Source organism: Sceloporus occidentalis, unplaced genomic scaffold, assembly GCF_023333645.1.
Source record: "Sceloporus occidentalis isolate IW3139 unplaced genomic scaffold, rSceOcc1.0.p SCAF_4, whole genome shotgun sequence".
Classification (NCBI taxonomy): domain Eukaryota; kingdom Metazoa; phylum Chordata; class Lepidosauria; order Squamata; family Phrynosomatidae; genus Sceloporus; species Sceloporus occidentalis.
Window position 1 is genome coordinate 187,926,589 of NW_028316984.1, and position 19,877 is coordinate 187,946,465.

At 39.2% G+C, this 19,877-nt stretch overlaps 1 protein-coding gene across 1 annotated transcript in view; it reads left to right on the forward strand.

The window, feature by feature from the left end:
- The window catches only part of KIF26A (kinesin family member 26A), a 236,799-nt gene that overhangs the window by 87,441 nt on the left and 129,481 nt on the right, over positions 1–19,877 (forward strand). Inside the window, exon 3 of the mRNA XM_089522653.1 lies at positions 7,098–7,613. Coding sequence (XP_089378779.1) covers positions 7,098–7,613 — 516 coding nt within the window. The remainder of the gene's footprint in view (positions 1–7,097; positions 7,614–19,877) is intronic.

Genomic DNA, 19,877 nt, shown 5'->3' on the forward strand with positions numbered 1-19,877 from the left:
CAGAAATTTGGCTCCTCGAAGTTGGCACCCAGGCTGCCTTGCGAGCCTCTTCCCCTGGCGTTGCTTCCCCTGAGCATATGGGCCTTTTTTGCCGGGATTTCAATGTTGGAAGGTGTTCCCGCAACCAGTGCAGGTTTGACCATATTTCTGCATCATGCAAGGGCCCTCATGCTAAGTTGTCCTGCTCTTTTCTCCCTTCTCCTCCTCCAACTCGGGTTAAAACTCCCATCAATCTGTCAGTGGGAGCTTGCCTTGCTCCTAAATAACCGTGCCTGGGGGCCTTCTGCTAGGTTTTGCCTTGGCTCTGTTTTCCAGGACCTAAATGCCTTTGTTCAAGTTTCCGTTTAGCATACCCCACATAGTGTTCATTGTCTCTGGGTCGCTGCCTTTGCTGGCAGTCATGCCTTACGGCCCCTTCCCACTTGGATAGCGTGGACTTTTCTAGCTGTTATTGTTTGCAACATGCTTCAATCTGCGATGCCGTTCAACAAGAGTTTATGTTGTTTTGCTGGTCACTATTAGTGTCTTTTGCATCATTGCACTTTGCTTGCTCAGCTGGTCAGGCAGCTCTTCGCTGGTTCATTTGCTTGCTGCGTTGTGTGCGTGGGTAGGGTTGGCGGTAGGCGTTTCTGTGAAACTGCCTTTTGTGGCGGCAGCAGAGGTTCTGGATCTGGTAGGCATGGTCTATAAGGTTGCTTAGCACTGTATCGGTAGTCCCTATGGGACACGGGAGCGATTAGGGCATGCGTTGTGGCCATTGCAGGGGCCATAACGTCACACCGCTTCCCAGTGACTAGGGCCTTGATTTAAAATGCAATCAGCTGGTTGCATGGTTCCAAGAGGGCTTTACATTAGCCCCTAGCTCATCCCGATGCCTTGCGATATTTGACATGCCATTATCTTACAACGGCGGGTTGTACGATGATCCAGACCTCTTGCTTTGGGCCAACCCTACCTTTGGTTGCTGGTTTGCGTAAATAAAGTTGTTGCCTTTCCTCCACATGTGGCTACTGTTATATTTGTGGTGCCGCCCTCACAGGCAAGAGAAGGTTGAGAGGTGATATGATAGCCCTGTTTAAATATTTGAAGGGATGTCATATTGAGGAGGGAGCAAGCTTGTTTTCTGCTGCTCCAGAGACTAGGACCCAGAACAACGGATGCAAGCTACAGCAAAGGAGATTCCACCTCAACATTAGGAGGAACTTCCTGAGAGTAAGGGCTGTCCGACAGTGGAACACACTCCCTCAGAGTGTAGTGGAATCTCCCTCCTTGGAGGTCTTTAAACAGAGGCTAGATGGCCATCTGTCGGAGATGCTTTGATTTGGATTTCCTGCATGGCAGAATGGGGTTGGACTGGATGGCCCTTGTGGTCTCTTCCAACTCTATGATTCTATGATTCTAGTTTGAAACTAACCTCCCTCCCTCCCTTCTTATCACACTTTTCTCCCAGTATGGGACCTAACGCAACTCACAATATAAGTTAAAAGCATAATAAAAAAATGTTAAGAAGGTATTAAATAAAGTATTATGTTAAAACCATTTTATTTAAAATAATTAATAGCAATAGCAATAGCATTTACATTTATATACCACTTAATAGTGAATTCAGCATTTTCTAAGTGGTTTACAATCTGTAAGCCAATTGCCCACTACAAGGTGGGTACTCATTTTACCGACTTACAAAAGGATGGAAAGCTGAGTCAACGTTAGAGCCCTGGGATCAGACATAACAATGTTGTATTTGCAGTACTGGCATTTAATCAATGTGCCATCAGGGATCCTTTAAGTTAAAAAGTTAAAATATTTAATAAGAATAAAAATACAGTATACCCAACTTAAAGACTTTCTGCAGTGGTCAGTTAATAGTCAAAAGGCCTGGGTAACTGATTTGGAAGGGACAGCCGCAATTAATCCTCTGTCATCCCATATTTTAAACTGCTTTTAAAGTATCCTGGTTTCTCTTTCCTCCCTGACTTTTCCTTTATGTCCTCAGCTTACTTCATTTGGTGCAAACTGAGTTCAGAGTGCCCTTCCTTGTAGTCTTAGGCAAAAACAAACTGCTGCAGCCTTTCCTAACTTGTGTGTTCTTCCTCATTAATAACATTTGCCATCTTCACTGTATTCTGATTTTGTTTGGCCACAAGTGTCCCAGTTTTCATCTGTGAAATACTGGAGGAAATGGCTGCCCATGGGATGAAATTTCATAGTCTGGGGGCAGGGATCAAGAAATAATAATAACCTAAAATTAAAGGGTTTAAATTTGGACTCCCTACTCTTACTGACGGAGCATGAGTGCTTTAAGACAATTAAAGATTGTTTTCTGAGATGGGAACATAAAGAAATTTATTCTACCTCTCCCAGAGTTTGCTCCCCTTTTGTGTTTGGCATTCCCCCCAGTTGTGGTGTGATACCAAAGTATTTTCAATCACTGTCTCTTCAGGCTGCGAGGAAAGCCTTCCTTTTTGCAAGGCTGAACATCCATCCGTCAGGTGTTACTAAGGGGAGATATATGAAAATTCCATTTGCTAATCGTCTTTGTATATGTGAGGCAGCCCCAGATACCCTCCAACATATTGTTTTTCTTTGTCCATTATATCAACAACCCAGAAAGAAACTGATAAGGAAACTAATGGAAATGAACTATTATGTAATGGATATAACTTTAGTGCACTTATTGGAGGATTGTAATGAGCAGATTACACGATTGATGGCAAATTTTCTAATGGAGGCAACAAAAATCTGGCATAAACTGAATAACTGTAGTGCACAGAATTACATGTTAGAAGGATAGAATTTTAAAGTAACTATGTTAATAATTTTAGTTAAAATTTTAAATTTTGTATGATTTTTTTTTTGTGATGCCTAATAAAGGTTTTATGGTATGGTGGTATAATAACAACAATAATAATATGATTTATTTATTGGCCTCAAGGAATCAAGGTGGGTTACAACATCTTAAAAACCATACAATGCAATAGAGTAAAATATCAGTTACCATTAAAACAAATCTCCCCCAACCCTCCAATCCAATTAAAAAATTACAGTCAAGGAACTAGAGTAAATAAGAACAAATATAATAAAAGACAAAGAGGGCCAGGATAGTCTATATTTGCAGGACAGACAGGTGACTTGCTCGGGAGTTGGGGTTGGTGACTAGTTAGGAAAGGCCTGCCGGAAATGATCCGGCAGCTTTCCAACCTGATACCCTAAAGGCACCAGATCCCATCTGATCTTGGAAGCTAAGCAGAGTCAGCCCTGGTTAGTGTTTGGATGGGAGACCACCAGCAAAACACAGATGTTGTAGAGTACTTCAGAGGGAGGAATAGTCAAAACCACCTCTGAGTATTCCTTGTCTAGGAAAACCCAATGAAATTCATGGGATCACCATAAGTCAGCAAGCGACTTGAAGGCACATACATACACAGAGAGCCATCATGGTGCAGTGGTTTAAGCATTGGACTACAACTCTTGAGACCAGGGTTCTAATCCGAGCTTGGCCATGTAAAAACCCACTGTGTGAGCTTGGGCAAGTCACACTGTCTCAGCTCAGAAAATGGCAGTGACAAACCCTCTCTGACAAATCTTTCCAAGAAAACTCCATTATAAGTTCACCTTAGTGTCTTTCGGCCTTAGGGTCACCATAAATCAGAAACGACTTGAAGGCCCACAACAACAACAGCAGCAAAAGCATATACAATAGACCTGCACACGTACAGTTAGTCTTGTCATTGCCTTTGTGTCAAATAAGTTTTTCAGGGTTTGGGTGGTTTCTGTCTCCATGATATGGTGGGTCTGCCCTGGATTTGATTCCCAGCTTCCAGAACCCATCCAAAATACTGACCTCTATCTTTCAGATAAGTTCAGCACCTTGAATACAGTGCCTTTAAAATCTGGAATGCATCCCAGAAGAGATTCATGGTACTGCTGGCATGGACCTCTCCAGTCTGCCCTGAAAATTTTTGCCAAATATTTAGTAAAGGTGGAAGTGGGAGGATGGTATATATAGGGTGTGACTAGTAGTCTCTTGCTCACATCACCTTTGACTGCCTGAGAAAGGGTATCTCTAACTTTCTATCCCTACCTTACCCCACATAAGCTGGGCAAACTGTGGGTGGCTGTCTTTCTGATTCATTACTGAAGGCAAGAAAGAAACAATAGCCACAATTAAATAGCTGTCCATTAGGCAATGCCATAATCTCTTCTTAACGCTCCAAGGTTCAGTTTTCATGGTTTGGAGTGCGTTATGAGCCTTAGAGAATGAGCTGTAGTATTAAAGCGAGGTCTTGGCGAGTAGGAGGGTTGGTTTTTAATATGAAGAAGTTGTGTGCATATTAGATCTTGGTTTTTTTTTTAAAAGAAATTAACGGAGCACTAATTAAATGGCAAGTAGATGAGCAGTTATCGAGTGTACCACAAGTTCCACTGTTAGCATCTGATAATCATATTCATGCTGGGCATTAAAGAGTGATGCAGCTTATTATGGCATATTAATCAGCCATGGAGAGTCTGCCAGGGAATTCAAGTAATGCTTGAGTGGGTGATAATGTCATACACAGAAGAACTATCATGGAAAGAGAAAGGTTTTGGTAGATCCATGCTTCAGAGATTGTTGGTGGTTTAATTAAAATAAGAGGCTTAGCACACATGCATCCAACACAATTTCTGGAATCACAGAACATAAGGGTAACTCAAAAGTCATGTAATCTTATCCCCACCAAGCAGGGACGTAGCCAAGGGTCCGGACCCCCCTTCTATTAGATACAATAGAATTTTTGCGACCTGCAAAAATGCATTTTATCACACATGAAAACATTCTCCAAAAGGCCCTGTTCTGTCCCCCAGCGCCCAGCCGTCCCCGTCCAGTGCTGATGGGCGCCATTTTGCTTGGTCGGAAGACTGCTGACCACGAGATTTCACGTGCCTCAGCACTAGACGGGGATGGCTGGGCTCCGGGGGATGGAACGGGGCCTTTTGGAGGACATTTTCATTTGCGATAAAATGCATTTTTTGCAGGTCATGCACGCACACAAGCATCCTCTTTCCGTACCTGTGTAGCCGAGGGTCCGTTCAGGAGAATTTTATTATTGTTGTTACTCAGTATTGCAAGCGGGAGCCGGCTACAACGACCCTATGAAATTGCCCTCCCGATTTTTATACCAAGAGACCAGGGTTTTCCAATAAATACTGTATAGCTGAGACAGATTTTAATAACTAAATATCTAATTTATTGAAATAGGGGAAAACACATTCGCTGCGCATACACACTCACATGCTTTCAGGACTCAGGAAAATCAGGGCTGAGGTTTGGAAAAGATTTAAGGCTTTCTAATGGTGATATGTACCAGAATGTAGACTTCCTCCGGGAAGCGAATGGGGTGTGGGATTGTGGGACAAGTCTGCTCCGCAACCTGGGTTTGAGCAGAAATGCCGGCTACCAAAGCAGAGGTCTGACTGATGTGGAGTAAGTAGACCTTTAAAATGGCGCACTGACTAGCCAAAGTCTATACTTTTTATAGGGCGAAACCTCGCCTGAGGCAAAGATGTTTGATGGCCAAAACAAAGGTGTTTGATTACTTTCTTTTCACCTGGATGTCTGTCTGATTGTCTTAAGCTGCCTGGACAACAGACTTGAGGAGGGGGTGATGGTTTTGGGGAAGGCAAACATTTACTCTTCCTGCCTTCATGATAATCTGCTTATGTGACTTCCTAGACCCTCTAAAATGTTAATGATGGAATTTTTTGCTAGCAATGGCGGACATTCTACTAGAGTTCATCTAGGGGTCATTAAGGGCTATCATTTATACCAAAATTTATATACAGCAGCATGGGTAACACCTGAAATGGAGAAAAAAACAGGTGCAACAAAGTCCCTTGTCTCTGGTAGGAAGGATTTCCACTTCTGTGTGGGAGCAGCTACTGGGATGGCCCTCTCTTGTGTTCTCACCAGACATGTCTATGAAGTTTCTGTGATGGAGAGAAAGGCTTCCTCTGAAGATCTAAAATCGGGTGTGTTTCTAGCTTTAGAGGTGAATCACCATTTCGGGTGGTTTCCACAAACAGGAATTCTCCTTTTGATGAATTTTACTTTCAGCTGTTGGGGTGTTAGCTCAAGAAGCCAGACAGATAGTATGTTTGTTGCCATAAGTTGCTTTGGTTTGGCTTTTAGAGAGAGGCCATAGCCCAGTGGCAGAGTACATACTCTTCCATACAGATAGTCTCAGATTCAGCTGGTCATATCAGGTAGGAGTTCAGAATCTGGGGATCTGTACCAATTCAAAGTGGCCACTACTTGGGCAGATTGTTGCTGTTTGTTGTTAATACCTTCATTGTTGTTTATACCTCCTGCTCATGATGATCTTATTGTAGGGTTTTCTTGGTAACATTTATTCAGAGGGTGTCTGCTATTACTTTCTTCTTCGGTTGAGAGAATGTGACTTGCTCAATGTCACCCTAGTCTCCTGGAGACTTAGAGTCTGTACTGACAGGCCAAAATAAAGCTGCTTTGGGTCACTTTGGAGGTATGCTGTTTAAATGATGCATGCGTCCTAAGAGGCCAAAAGCCGTGCCAAAGCCACGCTCCAGTCCTTAGGCGCAGCTTCTGGCCTCTTAGGACGCAAGCATCATTTAAACAGTATACCTCCAAAGTGACCCAAAGCAGCTTTATTTTGGTCTGTCTGTAGGGCCCTGAGTCCAGTACTCTAACCACTACATGACAGTGACTCTCTCTTGCCTATTTTCGTTGTTTGCTTTATGCCTTTCAAGTCTACTCTTTTTATTGTATTGATTTCATTGCAGAACTTACTTGAGAAGATTTATTTCAGAGTAGGTTTGTCATTGTCTTAAGCTGAGAGAGTGTGATTTTGCCCAAGGCCCCATTCACTGGGCTTCCATGGCTGAACAAAGATTTGAATAATAGTCCTCTGGAGTTCTAACTCGCCACTTTGACCGCTATTAATCTGAACCAATATAAAGCTACTGCATTATAGTCTCTTGTTATTGATGTAGATTGTATTACCATGGCTTTCTTTAGCTTAGTTTCTCTTTTTCCTTCTTTTGTGGCCTTGACTAATTTTGTTTCTGCTCTCCTTATGTTTCAGGATCCACGATTATCAGCTTTAATTTTTGACAAGCTTCAAGTGCCTGAATATTTACAGAAACCTAGGAGCGAAGGGGAGAGCAGGTGTGATGTTTGTGCTACCCACTTAAACCAGCTGAAGCAAGAAGCTGTCCAGGTCATCCACCAGCTTGGCCAGGCCAACTGCCAAGAGACGACGGACCCTGCCCAAAGTGCTGTGGCAATGGCTGCTGTGTTGCCAAGGCTGACGTCCCAAAATGTGGTCACTGTGTCTTCTCACAGGGACTTGTCTCTCATGGCTGGGCAGGTGGGGAGACAGTCTGGCAAAACCACAAACCTCTTCTCTGGGTCAGAGAGGAAGAAGGGGCTCGCGTGGCCTCAAGGTACAGGTGGATTCCCAAACTCCAGTGTTCAAGTGACTGTGGCTCCCAGTGGCCTTAGTGGGGCCTTGAGTTCAGTTACAATCCAGGCTCAGCAGTACCTTGAAGGAATGTGGAGCATCTCCAGAGTGAACAGCTTTCTTCCTCAGGGTTGTCTAGTAAGTAATGGAATACATGGTCTTTAATATTAACAAGAGTTAAAATGTTTTTTTTTCTTCCTGCCCAGTATCCCCACCATTCCAGCTCCACAGTCTACTTTCAGATCATTGGTTACCCTGTTTTACTCTCAGAATGCATCCCTCTGGAAATGATCCTAGGAGTGTGATCACAGAATGTTACAGTTGGAAGGGACCACAAGGGTCATCTGGTCCAACCTCTTGCCATGCAACTAAGATACTCCTGAGAGATGGCTATTCAATCTCTGTTTAAAAACCTCCAAAGCTGGAGAGCCCACCACCCTTCCAGTTTTACATCAAAATTTCTCCTAAAGTTTGAGTAGAATCTCCTTTCTTGTAATTTTAATCCACTGGTTTGTGGTCTGGTCTCTGGAGCAGCAGAAAACAAGCTCCCTCCATCTTCTACCTGACAGCTCTTCACATGTTTTAAGGACAGTTGTTGTTGTTGTTGTTGTTGTTGTTGTTGTTGTTGTTATTATTATTATTATTATTATTATTATTATTATATTTTCTTATATCCTGCCTTTCTCTCAATATAGGGACTCAGTCTTCCTCTCAGTCTTCTCTTCTTCAAGCTAAACATACTCAGATCTCTCAGTAGTTTCAGACCTTTGATCATCTTGATGAACCTTCTCTAGACACGTTCCAGCTTGTCAATGTGCTTCTTGAACTGTGATGCCCAGAATTGGATACAGTATTGCTGTTGAGGTCTGACCAAAGCAGAATAGAGTGGGGCTACTACTTCCCTTTGTCTGGATACTGTACTCCTATTGTTGCAGTATAGAATTGCATTGGCTTTTGCATCACACTTTTGACTTATGTTTAGCTTGTGTTTACTAAGACCCCTAGATCTTGACTTTATTTATTTATTTATTTATTTATTTATGGTATTTATACCCCGCCCTTTAACCCTAAAGGCTATTACTGTCATTCCTGGAGAAGTGCATTCCACCATCCATTGGTGCATTCCATCAACTGTACATTCCACAATTCCCCAGCCCCATTTTCAACTCAGTAGAAAGAGAGTGAAGGGAAAATTTCCATTTCTTCAGGAGCCAAAGCTTTTTTAAAAAAAGGGGTGGGTGGGATGAGAACACCTTCTACACCTCTAAAATGAGCCAAATGACTTCCGACTTCACTTCCCAAGTTGTGACATGCTCACTTTATCATCTGTGAACTAGATAGGGAGAGAGTTTTACTACAAGCCTGCTGGAGTATCAAGCCAGTATCAAGCATGCTCTGGGCTTTCCATACAGAAACCCCTTGTGTGGAAGCCGGCTTTTTAAGCCTGCCTGTTTTGGACCTATGTGGAACTGTTCCTTTTCCTGAAAGTATAAAGATAGGGAAATTAATATAGTGTAATTTTCATTCTCTTGCAAGCAGCTTCTGCACCACAAGTTATTTCAAATGCAGGATAGAGGCCAGGAACCTGTTTACTTGCTTCTTCACCATGCAGAAGGATGACTCCATCGTGAACGCTCTGTATAGTGGGCAAAGATGTTTTGGTGAAGTGGCAACCTTAGGCAGCAACCTGCTTGGAAGTAAATTTCATTGAAACCAATGAGAATTACTTCTGAGCACAGTGGTTGGAGTATTGGTCTATGACTCTGGAGGCCAAGGTCTGATTCCCAGCTCAGTCATGAAACCCAGGCTCTGTCATACTCAGGGGAAGGCAATGGCAAACCTCTTCTGATCAAATCTTGCGAAGAAACCCCATGATAGGTTTGCCTTAGGATCACCATAAGTCAGAAATGACTTGAAGGCACACAACAACAACAACAACTACTACTACTATGGATTGGTTTGGAACTCTGTCGCCTATAGACAGAGTTCTGGCTACAGCTGGCTACAGCAGGGCTGGGGAATAGAGAGCCCCTTCACTTGGTCTCATCACCTTCTGGGGCTTGTTTAGTGGGACGAAGAGAGGGTCTTCTCAGAGGCTGCTTCTAGACTTTGGAACTCCTTCCCTAAGGGTTGTTAGGGTGGTCTTCTCTTCCCTGGCCTTCTGCCTGAAAATCTAGACATTCCTATTCCATTAGGCTTTAGGAATTGACTGTGATAGGATGTTAATAGTGTGCTATGTTGTTTTGTTGGTTTTGATTGTTGATCTCAGACTATCTGGAACTCCAGTCATACAACAGCATTGAGTGTGGTGGCAAAATATGATGAGAGTTGCAATCCAGCAATATCTGGAGGGCCAGGGTTTCTACAGATAAAATTATGGCATTTCGTTGTCCCTGTCTTAGGTTTACATCTCTGGCTGAAGTTGGTTTTAAAATTTTTTGGGTGAATACAGTGACTGGGGTGGAAGAGAGGTTAAACTAGCTTTTGTTGAATTTTACTGATTTGAGTGGTCGCAGAGCATTCCCAGCTAAAATATCTCTCCCTGTTACAGTTCCACTTTATGTGATCAGGCTCTAAACTTGTCATAAATGTAGCCCCATAATCCCTTTTGACGCCTGTGTAAATAATTGCTGTCTAGAACTGCTGCATTTTCTTTGTCCACTGAAGAGTGTAATTATGAATGCTACTTTTTCGTAATAGCTTTTGATTCACCTCGAAGTTAACAAACTGGAATACAAATCGTACCGTGGTTTAGAGATAATCCTTGGATGAAGTATGACAGCTGTTCAAATCTAAATGGCTTCACTAAATTCTAGGAAAATATTGAATTAAAAGTGCAGAAATGTGAAAAAGAATATGTAATTACATGAGCTGGGCTTCAGTTGGGATTCTAATAGATATCGATATTAATCTGTGAATCTACTGGAAATGTGTAAATAGGTAGTTATGAAAAAAAATGTCCTTTTATAATATTCTGAGGTAGCTGCACTTATATGCTACAGAAAATAGCAGGGTGGGAGGAAGGATAATACGGCTATCATGAGAGCAGTAAAATCTTCATAGTAAATAGAGCTTGGTTTGCAGATGGCTTTTTCATGCATTATGTGTCAAGACAAAAATAATGTCCTGTTTTATGGGATTGAAAGGAAAACTGGCTGCGTGGTTTCCCTTGTAGACATGAGGCAGGGCCAACCTAAGATAGTTGGCTGCTGAGGATTAAGACAAGATGGTAGAATGGCACTGCTTTCCCTCATACAAACACAGATTGGACTCCAAATACAGTCTGAGTCTTCCTTATCCAAAATTCTTGGGACCAGAAATGTTTTGGATTTTGGATATTTTTGGATTTTAGAATATGTGCATATTTGTATATACATAATAAAATAACTCTGAGATGGGACCCAAGTCTAGACTTGAAATTCATTTATGTTTTGTACACACCTTATAAACATAGCCTGAATTTTATTCATAATATTTTTTAATAATTTTGTGTATGAAACAAACTTTGCATACACTGAACCACCAGAAAGCAAAAGTCATCTACCTATGCTATCTCAGCTACCTATGCGGACAATATTTGAGTATTTTGCAGGCTCTTAAGTTCTCTTTTAAATATTGGCAATTTGATGGCATCTTTTACCACACTTGGAGGCAGCAAGCCAATCGAGGGGGCCATTGTTTAGGAAGATTACCTTTTTGGACTACATTTCCTAGAATCCTCTAGTGGTTCTGCTGGCTGGGGGAGTCTGGGTGTTGTGATCTCAAAATGTGATGGTTCCTAGCTTTGAGTAGGACGGACTGTGTGGCTCAAAAGAGACGGCCCAGGGAGTGTTGTTCTGAGGTTATTGATCGCTCCAGTCTTCACTAAGAAGCATAGTGTCTGGATTTTCCTGCATCATTCCTTAGCAGCCAAATGTGAGAAGGGAGTTGGATGAATTGGCTCAGAAAGCCACCCTCACTTTATTACTCTTTTGCCAGGGGTTTGTTTGTTTGCTTGCTTTGGCTTGCACCATGGCCTCAAAGCATTGTGTAAGGGCAGACCCCCATATCACTTTACACAACTGTTGGAAGGTTTATGACCATTGACACAGATTGCATCTTTATGAACCCTGTTATGCTGTGATCTCATCCCACAGCTGTGTAACTGCTAATATATTTGAGGTTTGATATCTGTTCCATCAGTGCATCTGAAGAAGTGGATTGAGATCAATGAAAGTACATGCTGAAATTAATCAATAAGTCTTAAGGGTGCTTTCTCCTCCTCTCCTCTTCTTTTCCTTTGATGCTGCAACAGATTAATATGGCTATTTCTGAAAATAGGTTTAGGGGAGTAGTGCTGAGTAGATACCACGTAATTGGATGGATTAGGTATCTGTGTGGGATTTACAAGGTAAATATAATGAGGTGATACATCTTTCTTGTAGTTTGAGGGTAATGACATGGAGGTAATGGTGATGAGGACATCGTGTTGACAGTGAGAAGAGATAAGATGACCACTTGCTGTTCACAAGGCCAACATTCTGGGAATCCTTAAAACCTATATTGCAGGACCTTGAGTCCAAAGAGAAAGCAGTTACGATAATACCGAAACTAACATTTTATCATGAAACCCTGAGAGGGCAGAATTGTCTGTTGATATTTACCTAGTCAGCAAGTACAGCCTGGTGGAAGGATTTAAGTTAAAGAAAGTTCCTGCGGGGACAAAGAAATAATAAGAATACAGTATGTGCATAACTGCATAGAAACAAAATATGTAAGATAAGATACTTCATTACCTTCAGTGGTATTAATATCTTGTGGAGTTGATAAGGCAAACACAGACATTATGGCTTGGTTTGAATGAAATTCACAAGATGTAGGAAGTACGCAGGGTGGATGAGTGAGTTTGTGCTTTTTTACTCTGTTCACTTAGTGTGCCTGGCCAATCTCAGGGTCCACCACATGTGTGAAAATAAAGCATTTACCTAATAACGTCTTGATGCATTTGATAATGAACAGTGGAGTTATTCATTTTACACAACATGGTGGGGAATAAAGATTATTATTCAAGTTGGTAGGGTAAAAGTAAGGAAAGTGAATTGCTTCAGGTCATGTTTTGGATGCTTGTGCTGGCTGAAAGACACTGTTCTTTGCAAATGTAATATTTATTAAATGTTGTCATCAGAGAGCTCTGTGCCAGCAGTAGCACACATAATGGTGTGGTCTTTCTGAGACCATTTGTTTCCCCCTTTCCCTCCCCATCCTTTTTTCCTTTGGAGTCATGCCTGTCTGGACTGTAAGCATTGACTCTGTTGCTTGTATAGACTGTATGTAAGCAAACTCCCTCTGAATAAACCTTGCCAAAAAAACCCCATGATAGGTTTCCTTTAGGGTCTCCATAAGTCAGAAACAGCTTGAAGGCACACAGCAACAGCAGCAACAACAAGCCATTCTGGGAGTCTCTTTGGCTGCGAAGTGGGATTAACATGCTTTAAGTCCATAAACAAATATTTAAAGTCAGGGGGAGGTTCATTTTGAAAGTATGTTAGTCCAGTGGACATGTTCATAAAGATGAGGCAAGATCAGCAGTTGTATAAAAAGAATTTACTTTACGTCATCTTGTCCAGTACAGTCAGGACAAGGATGAATGTCTCAAACAGTTCTTTAAACCGGGCATTTGGCCAGAAAGAAATCCTCTTGAACAAACACCTCCCCCCCTCACTCCATTTGATCTTTTTTTACCTGCAGCCTGCAGGCCAAGCAGTTATTAGTACAGTCTCTCATAAAAAGATGTGCCCAAACAAGCTGTAACAGCCAGTTGAGCCAACAGAAGCAACAGTAATCTTATGAAAAATGGTTGCCCCAGATTTCACCTGTTCCTTTCAGAGAGGTTTAATATTCAGTGTGGATTAGAGGTTATTTGCAGATAATCTGTGCAGTGGGACCAGAGTTTGAAAAGAAGTTTTAAAAAGCACATTATTTGTAAATAATATCAGCTTCTTCTTCTTCTTCTTCTTCTTCTTCTTCTTCTTCTTCTTCTTCTTCTTCTTCTTCTTCTTCTTCTTTCTTTTTTTTTTTTTTACTGAAAAGGTGTTGTAGCTGTTCTGTAGACTCTTGCCTGGATTAAGGGAGTATGTTGCATTTCATCCAAACATTATTTGTGAAAATGGGTGGCTGGTGGAATTGTTCCTCCTGAGATGAAGAATCCACTCTTATTTTTAGGACCACTCCTCCTGTATCTGGGTTGTATAGGAACTCTTCTGGCACAGAACCTCTGTTGGGAATAAGATCAAGTAGTTGGGTGCCTCCTGCACAACCCAGAGCAGTTGCAACTGTAAAACTGACAATAGATTTGTTGCCCCAGCCTTGATGGCTTCACTGGCTGCCTGTGGCTGTGAGTATTTCTAACAGAAGAATATAAGAAGAACTGTGTTGGATCATACCAAAATTTCTATCAAACGTCTTTCTTTGTATGTATGTCCACACTAATTATATGTCAGTAGTTGGATACCAGAGATTGCCAAAAATTCAAATAAATGAATCTGAGAGTAATTGAAGATTGAACTCCCCCTGAAAGGCAAAATGAATAAATGGAGGATATCGTAGTTTACACATATCATGAGACCACATGAGTCACTGGAAAAGATGATAATACTTGATAAAGTGGAAAGCAGTAGGAAAAGAGAAAGATCGTATTATTGAAGAGTGCTCAAGAATGGCTCGCTTTCATCCTGAAGAGAAGTGACCAGGGTTCTGTCCTGTGCCCAGTGTTATTCAACATCTTTATCAATGACTTGGATGACAGAATTAGGGGCAGAGTTATCAAATTAGCAGATGACACCAAATTAGTAGGAGTAGCTAATACCCCAGAGGACAGGATCAGAATTCAAAATGACCTGAATAGACTAGAAAGCTGGGCCAAGCAGAGAAATGTGAGGTACTGCACTTAGGGTGGAAAAATGAAATACACAGATATAGGATGGGGGACACCTGGCTGAAGGAGAGTACGTGTGAATGGAATCTAGCAGTCCAAGTAGACCACAAGTTGAACATGAGTCAACGATGCGATGCGGCAGATAAAAAGGCCAAAGGCTGCATCAATAGAAGTATAGTGTCTAAATCAAGGGTAGTAATAGTCACACTCTATTCTGCTTTCGTCAGGCCCCACCTGGAATATTGTGTCCTGTTCTGGGCACCACAATTCAAAATGTATGTGGAGAAACTGGAGCGTGTCCAAAGGAGGGTGACTAAAATGGTGAAGGGTCTGGAAACCATGTCCTATGAGGAACAACTTAGGGAGCTGGGGATATTTAGCCTGGAGAAAAGAAGGTTGAGAGGTGATATGATAGCCCTGTTTAAATATTTGAAGGGATGTCATATTGAGGAGGGAGCAAACTTGTTTTCTGCTGCTCCAGAGAACAGGACCTGGAGCAGTGGATGCAAGCTACAGGAAAAGAGATTCCACCTCAACATTAGGAGGAACTTCCTGAGGGTTGTTTGACCGTGGAACACACTCCCTCAGATTGTAGTGGAGTCTCCTTCCTTGGAGATCTTTAAGCAGAGGCTGGATGGCCATCTGTCAGGCATGCTTTGAGTGAGAGTTCCTGCATGGCAGGAGGTTGGACTGGATGGCCTTTTTGGTCTTTTCCAACTCTATGATTCTATAATTCTTTTTTTTTTTTAATTTTTTTATTGGTTAAAAAGAAATTCTTAACAACCTTTATTCATTATAACATTACAAAAAACATCAGCAAAACATCAAATCCTCACATATAACAAAAGAAAAAAAAAAGAAGAAAAAAAAAAGAAACCAAACAAAAAATAGGTCAGAAAAAAAAGAAAGGAAAAAAAAAACCTTAATTCATATCAACCATATAAAACCTATGGCATATATCAGCCATACTATCTTACTTAAACTTCCTGAAACGCTGGTCCTTCCTGCTTTTTATACTCACACCTATTAATAACTTACTGAACTCTTAGGAGTTTACAAATTCTCTTACCATTACCCTTAATTGATTTTCATTATCCTCCTCCTCTTTATTGTCTTTTGTTGCCTTAATAGCTTCTGGATTTCTTATTTCTAATATGTGTCATCACTTATCAATCAAATCACCGCTATTCATTAATTATTCTTAGTCAATATCTATAAAGATGGCTCTGTATATAATAAAAGTTATTTCATTTTTCTAACGCCAGATATCTTTGTTTTGTACTGCTTTTTTGCATATGCTCTGTCCAGCTTTCCCACTTTTTATAAAAATTATCTACCGATTTAGGTATTTCTTACCAAATGTGTCAATTTATCCATCTCGTATATATCCATCATTTTATTCCTCCATTCTTCTAGTTTTGGGCATTCCTTATTTCTCCAGTATTGGGCATAGATCGTTCTGGCTGCGATTATCGCAAATTGTAATACCTTTTGATTTCTCTTTTCAGTCACCAATTTTCCAGTTATATTCAGGAGATACATTTTGCTATTCATTTCCTCTTTAATTCCAAAAAATTCTTTTATTTCTGAATGAATATTCTTCCAGAATAGTTTAGCCTTCTCACACCTCCACCACATATGCATGTATTTACCCACTTCCTTTTCACATTTCCAACATATATTTTGATTGTTTTTAAACATTTTTGCCAATTTAAAAGGTGTAAGGTACCATCTATACATACTTTTATAAATGTTTTCTTTCATCTGTACATTTGTAATTTGTTTAATGTTTGTCTTCCATAGTCTCTCCCATTCTTCTAAATGAATTTCTTCTTTCATATCAATTGCCCATTTTACCATAAATTCTTTAATTGTCTCTTCTTCCAATTCAAAATTTCGTATTAATTGATATAATTTAGAGATCTGTTTTTTCGGGTGTTTTAATATTCTTTCCACTTCCACAATTCCTTCACCAATCCCGATGTCTCTTTTATCTATCAAAAATCTATCTCTTATTTGTCTGTATGCAAACCAGTTTGTAGTTAAGCCCTCCATTGTCAATTCTTCCTGTGTTTTGATATTTACCTCTCCTCTATCCATTTTAATAATATCTCTATATGTTATCCATCTCTCTTTTTTAAATTCCTCCCTTTTGAAAAAGGCTTCGTTGGTTGAAACCCACAATGGAATTTTGGGAAACCACAGTTTTTTATATCTTAACCAAATTTTTAACATGACTTTTCTTATCCAGTATGTTTTAAAGTTGCTATCTTGTCTAGTTTTCTCATACCATAAATACCCGTGTAATCCGAATTTCAAATCCATTTTTTCCAAGTTAATTTTCCGCTTATTTTCAAGTTTAATCCAATCAAATATCCAATCTAACACGCATGCGTAATAATACCACCTCATATTTGGTAATGCAATACCTCCTTTGTCTACTGAATCGAATAGTATTTTCTTTTTTATCCTGGGCTTTTTATTGTTCCATATAAATTTAGACAGCTCTCTATCCCAAATTTTGAAAGGCGCCTCATTAGCTATGATGGGTAAACTCTGGAAGAGAAACACCATTTTTGGTAATACTGACATTTTCAAAATGGCCACTTTACCCAACCAAGATACATTCAATTTTTGCCACTTTTTAAGATTTGATTTTATCTCTTTCCATATTCTCCCATAATTATTTTCAAAAAGGTCCAAGTTACTTGTTGTGATATTTATACCAAGATATTTTACCATTTTCCTGTTTTGAAATCCAGTTTGGTCTTTAAACTCTTTTACTTCTTCTGTTGTCATATTCATCGTTAATACTGCCGTTTTTTCTCTATTAATTTTATACCCTGCCACTATACCAAATTTTTCCAATATGTTCATTAATTTACTTATACATTCCAAAGGGTTGGTTATTGTCAAAACTAAATTGTCCGCGTACGCTCTTAATTTATATTCCTCTCCATTAAATTTGAACCCACTGATATCTTGATTTCCTCTAATATTATTTAATAATATTTCCAAACTCAATATGAATAGAAGCGGGGATAGCCGTCATCCTTGCCTTACCCCCCTGTAAATATTACATTGTTCTGTTCTTTCGCCATTGATCCAAATTCTCATTTCCTGTTTATCATATATTGTTTCTATCCAATTTTGAAATTTATCGCCAAATTTTAACTTTTTCATTAGTTCAAATATAAATTGCCAATATACATTATCAAAGGCTTTTTCAGCATCAATGAAAATCATTGCCAATTTTTTATCTATTCTTTTCTCATGAATTTCTATTAGATTTATTAAGTTCCTTATGTTATCTTTAATTTTCCTATTTGGTAAAAAGCTGGTCTGGTTGTCCTTTATCCAATTTGAAAGAACTTTTTTCATTCTTGTTGCCAATATTGATACAAATAATTTGTAGTCCGTGTTCAATAATGCAATTGGTCTATAATTTTTTAACATTTGTGGGTCCTTCCCTTCTTTAGGAATCAAGGTAATATCAGATTGTGTCCATGTCTTTGGAATCTTCCCTATTTGTATTTCATTCATTATTTGCAATAGTGGGTCTTTTAAAAATTTTTGACATTTTTTATAATATTCATTCAGAAACCCGTCCGGACCAGGGGATTTCCCCGTTTTACTTTTGTTGATTGCCTCAGTCAGTTCTTCCATTGTTATCGATGCGTTCAATATTTTTCTTTGTTCCTCAGTCAATATTTCTATTTTTTGAGCTTCCAAATACGAAATAATTTTCTTTTTATCTATTTTTGGTTCTTTAAATAATTCTGTAAAATACTGTGCAAATACCTTTTTTAAACCATCTTGATGTGTATACATTTCCCATAACATGCCTTTTGGCTTTTTCTTTTCTAATTTGATACGCTAATAATTTACCCATTTTATTTGCCGATTCAAAATATCTCTGTTTTAAAAATTTCAGCTTTTTGTCCATCTCTTCAATTAATAATATTGATATCTGTTTTTTTATCTGCTTAATCTCTATTTGCACTTTTTTGTTTTTTGGTTGTTTCTTTTGGATATCCTCTTTTTCCTTTAATTCTTTATTTAATTTATTTAATTTTCCCTCCTTCTTTTTCTTCATTTCTGCTGCCTTTTTAATCAACCACCCTCTGATCACCGCCTTATGTGCGTCCCATACAACCTGAATTGAGGTACCTTTATCTAAGTTTTCTTTGGAATAATTTTCTATGGCTGTATTTAATTCTTTAGTCAGTTCTTCATTCAATAGTAAATTTGAGTTTAGTCTCCAATTATACTCTATTCTTTTATCCAAATTTAATTTCAATAGTACCGGACTATGATCTGATAAAACTCTGGGCATTATTTTCACCTCCCTAATTTTAGAATTTAAATGGGCAGATATCAAAATCATATCAATTCTGGACCAAGTTTTATGGGGGTTTGAATAAAACGTGTAATCCCTACTGTTTCCATATTTAGATCTCCATACATCCTCGATTACTAAAAGTTCCTTTAAATCAAAAAATTCTTTGGGTAGTTTCCCCTTCTGTTTCTTAATCTTTTTTTCCGAAAATCTATCTAAATCCGGGTCTATTACACCATTCCAGTCTCCCATCAATATAACCGAATCACATTCTTGCTCTAAAATTTTAAGTTTCACCTTTTTGTAGAATCTATTTTTATTTTCCATAGGTCCATATATCCCGACTACTATTATTTTTTGTCCTTTAATTAATAATTCTACTATTTCAAAATTTCCTTCATAATCACTGTATATCTCTTTTGCCTCATATTTCGAATTTATATATATCGCCACTCCTTTTTTTTTAATTTGGAATTTACTGAGAATAGATCACCTAATTTCATGCATCTTATATGTTTTTTATCTTTCTCTTTAATTCTAGTCTCCTGCAAGCATATTATATCCAATTTCTGTTTCTGTAGGAAAAGGAAGATTTTTTTCCTCTTTTGAGGTGTATTCATCCCCTGGACGTTCCATGTTAATATTTTTAATTGTTGTGCCATCTCCAAAATGTATCTCCTGAAAAAACTCTCGAGCCAAATAATTCAAATATAAATTTATTTATTATTACTTTCTTCCCGGTATATGTTAAAAAGCTGAGTATCTTTCCAATCGGTCACAAACACAAACCTATCTATAGAAAAAAAAGATATATATGTATATATATAGTTTGTATTCTAAAATCTTTGATATATCAAAACTTGCTTCTATTTTCCAATTCTTCCCTTCTCAATCTTAGTTCTTCTTGCAAAAGGTCTTGGTCATCATATTCCAGATCCAAATTCAATAAATCCTGTCCCTCTTCCAGTTGATCTTTCCCATTGTTCAATGATGTGGAGGAGTTTCCCAGGTCTTTCCCATCTCTTTGTTCGTCTCTTTCTCTTTTGTCTTCTTTTTTCCTCAATTGCTCTTCCTTTATTTGTCTCAAAAAAACCTTGGCTTGCTCAACCGTAAAAATCCTAATTCTTTTTTTCTGCCACCAAAACGTCAG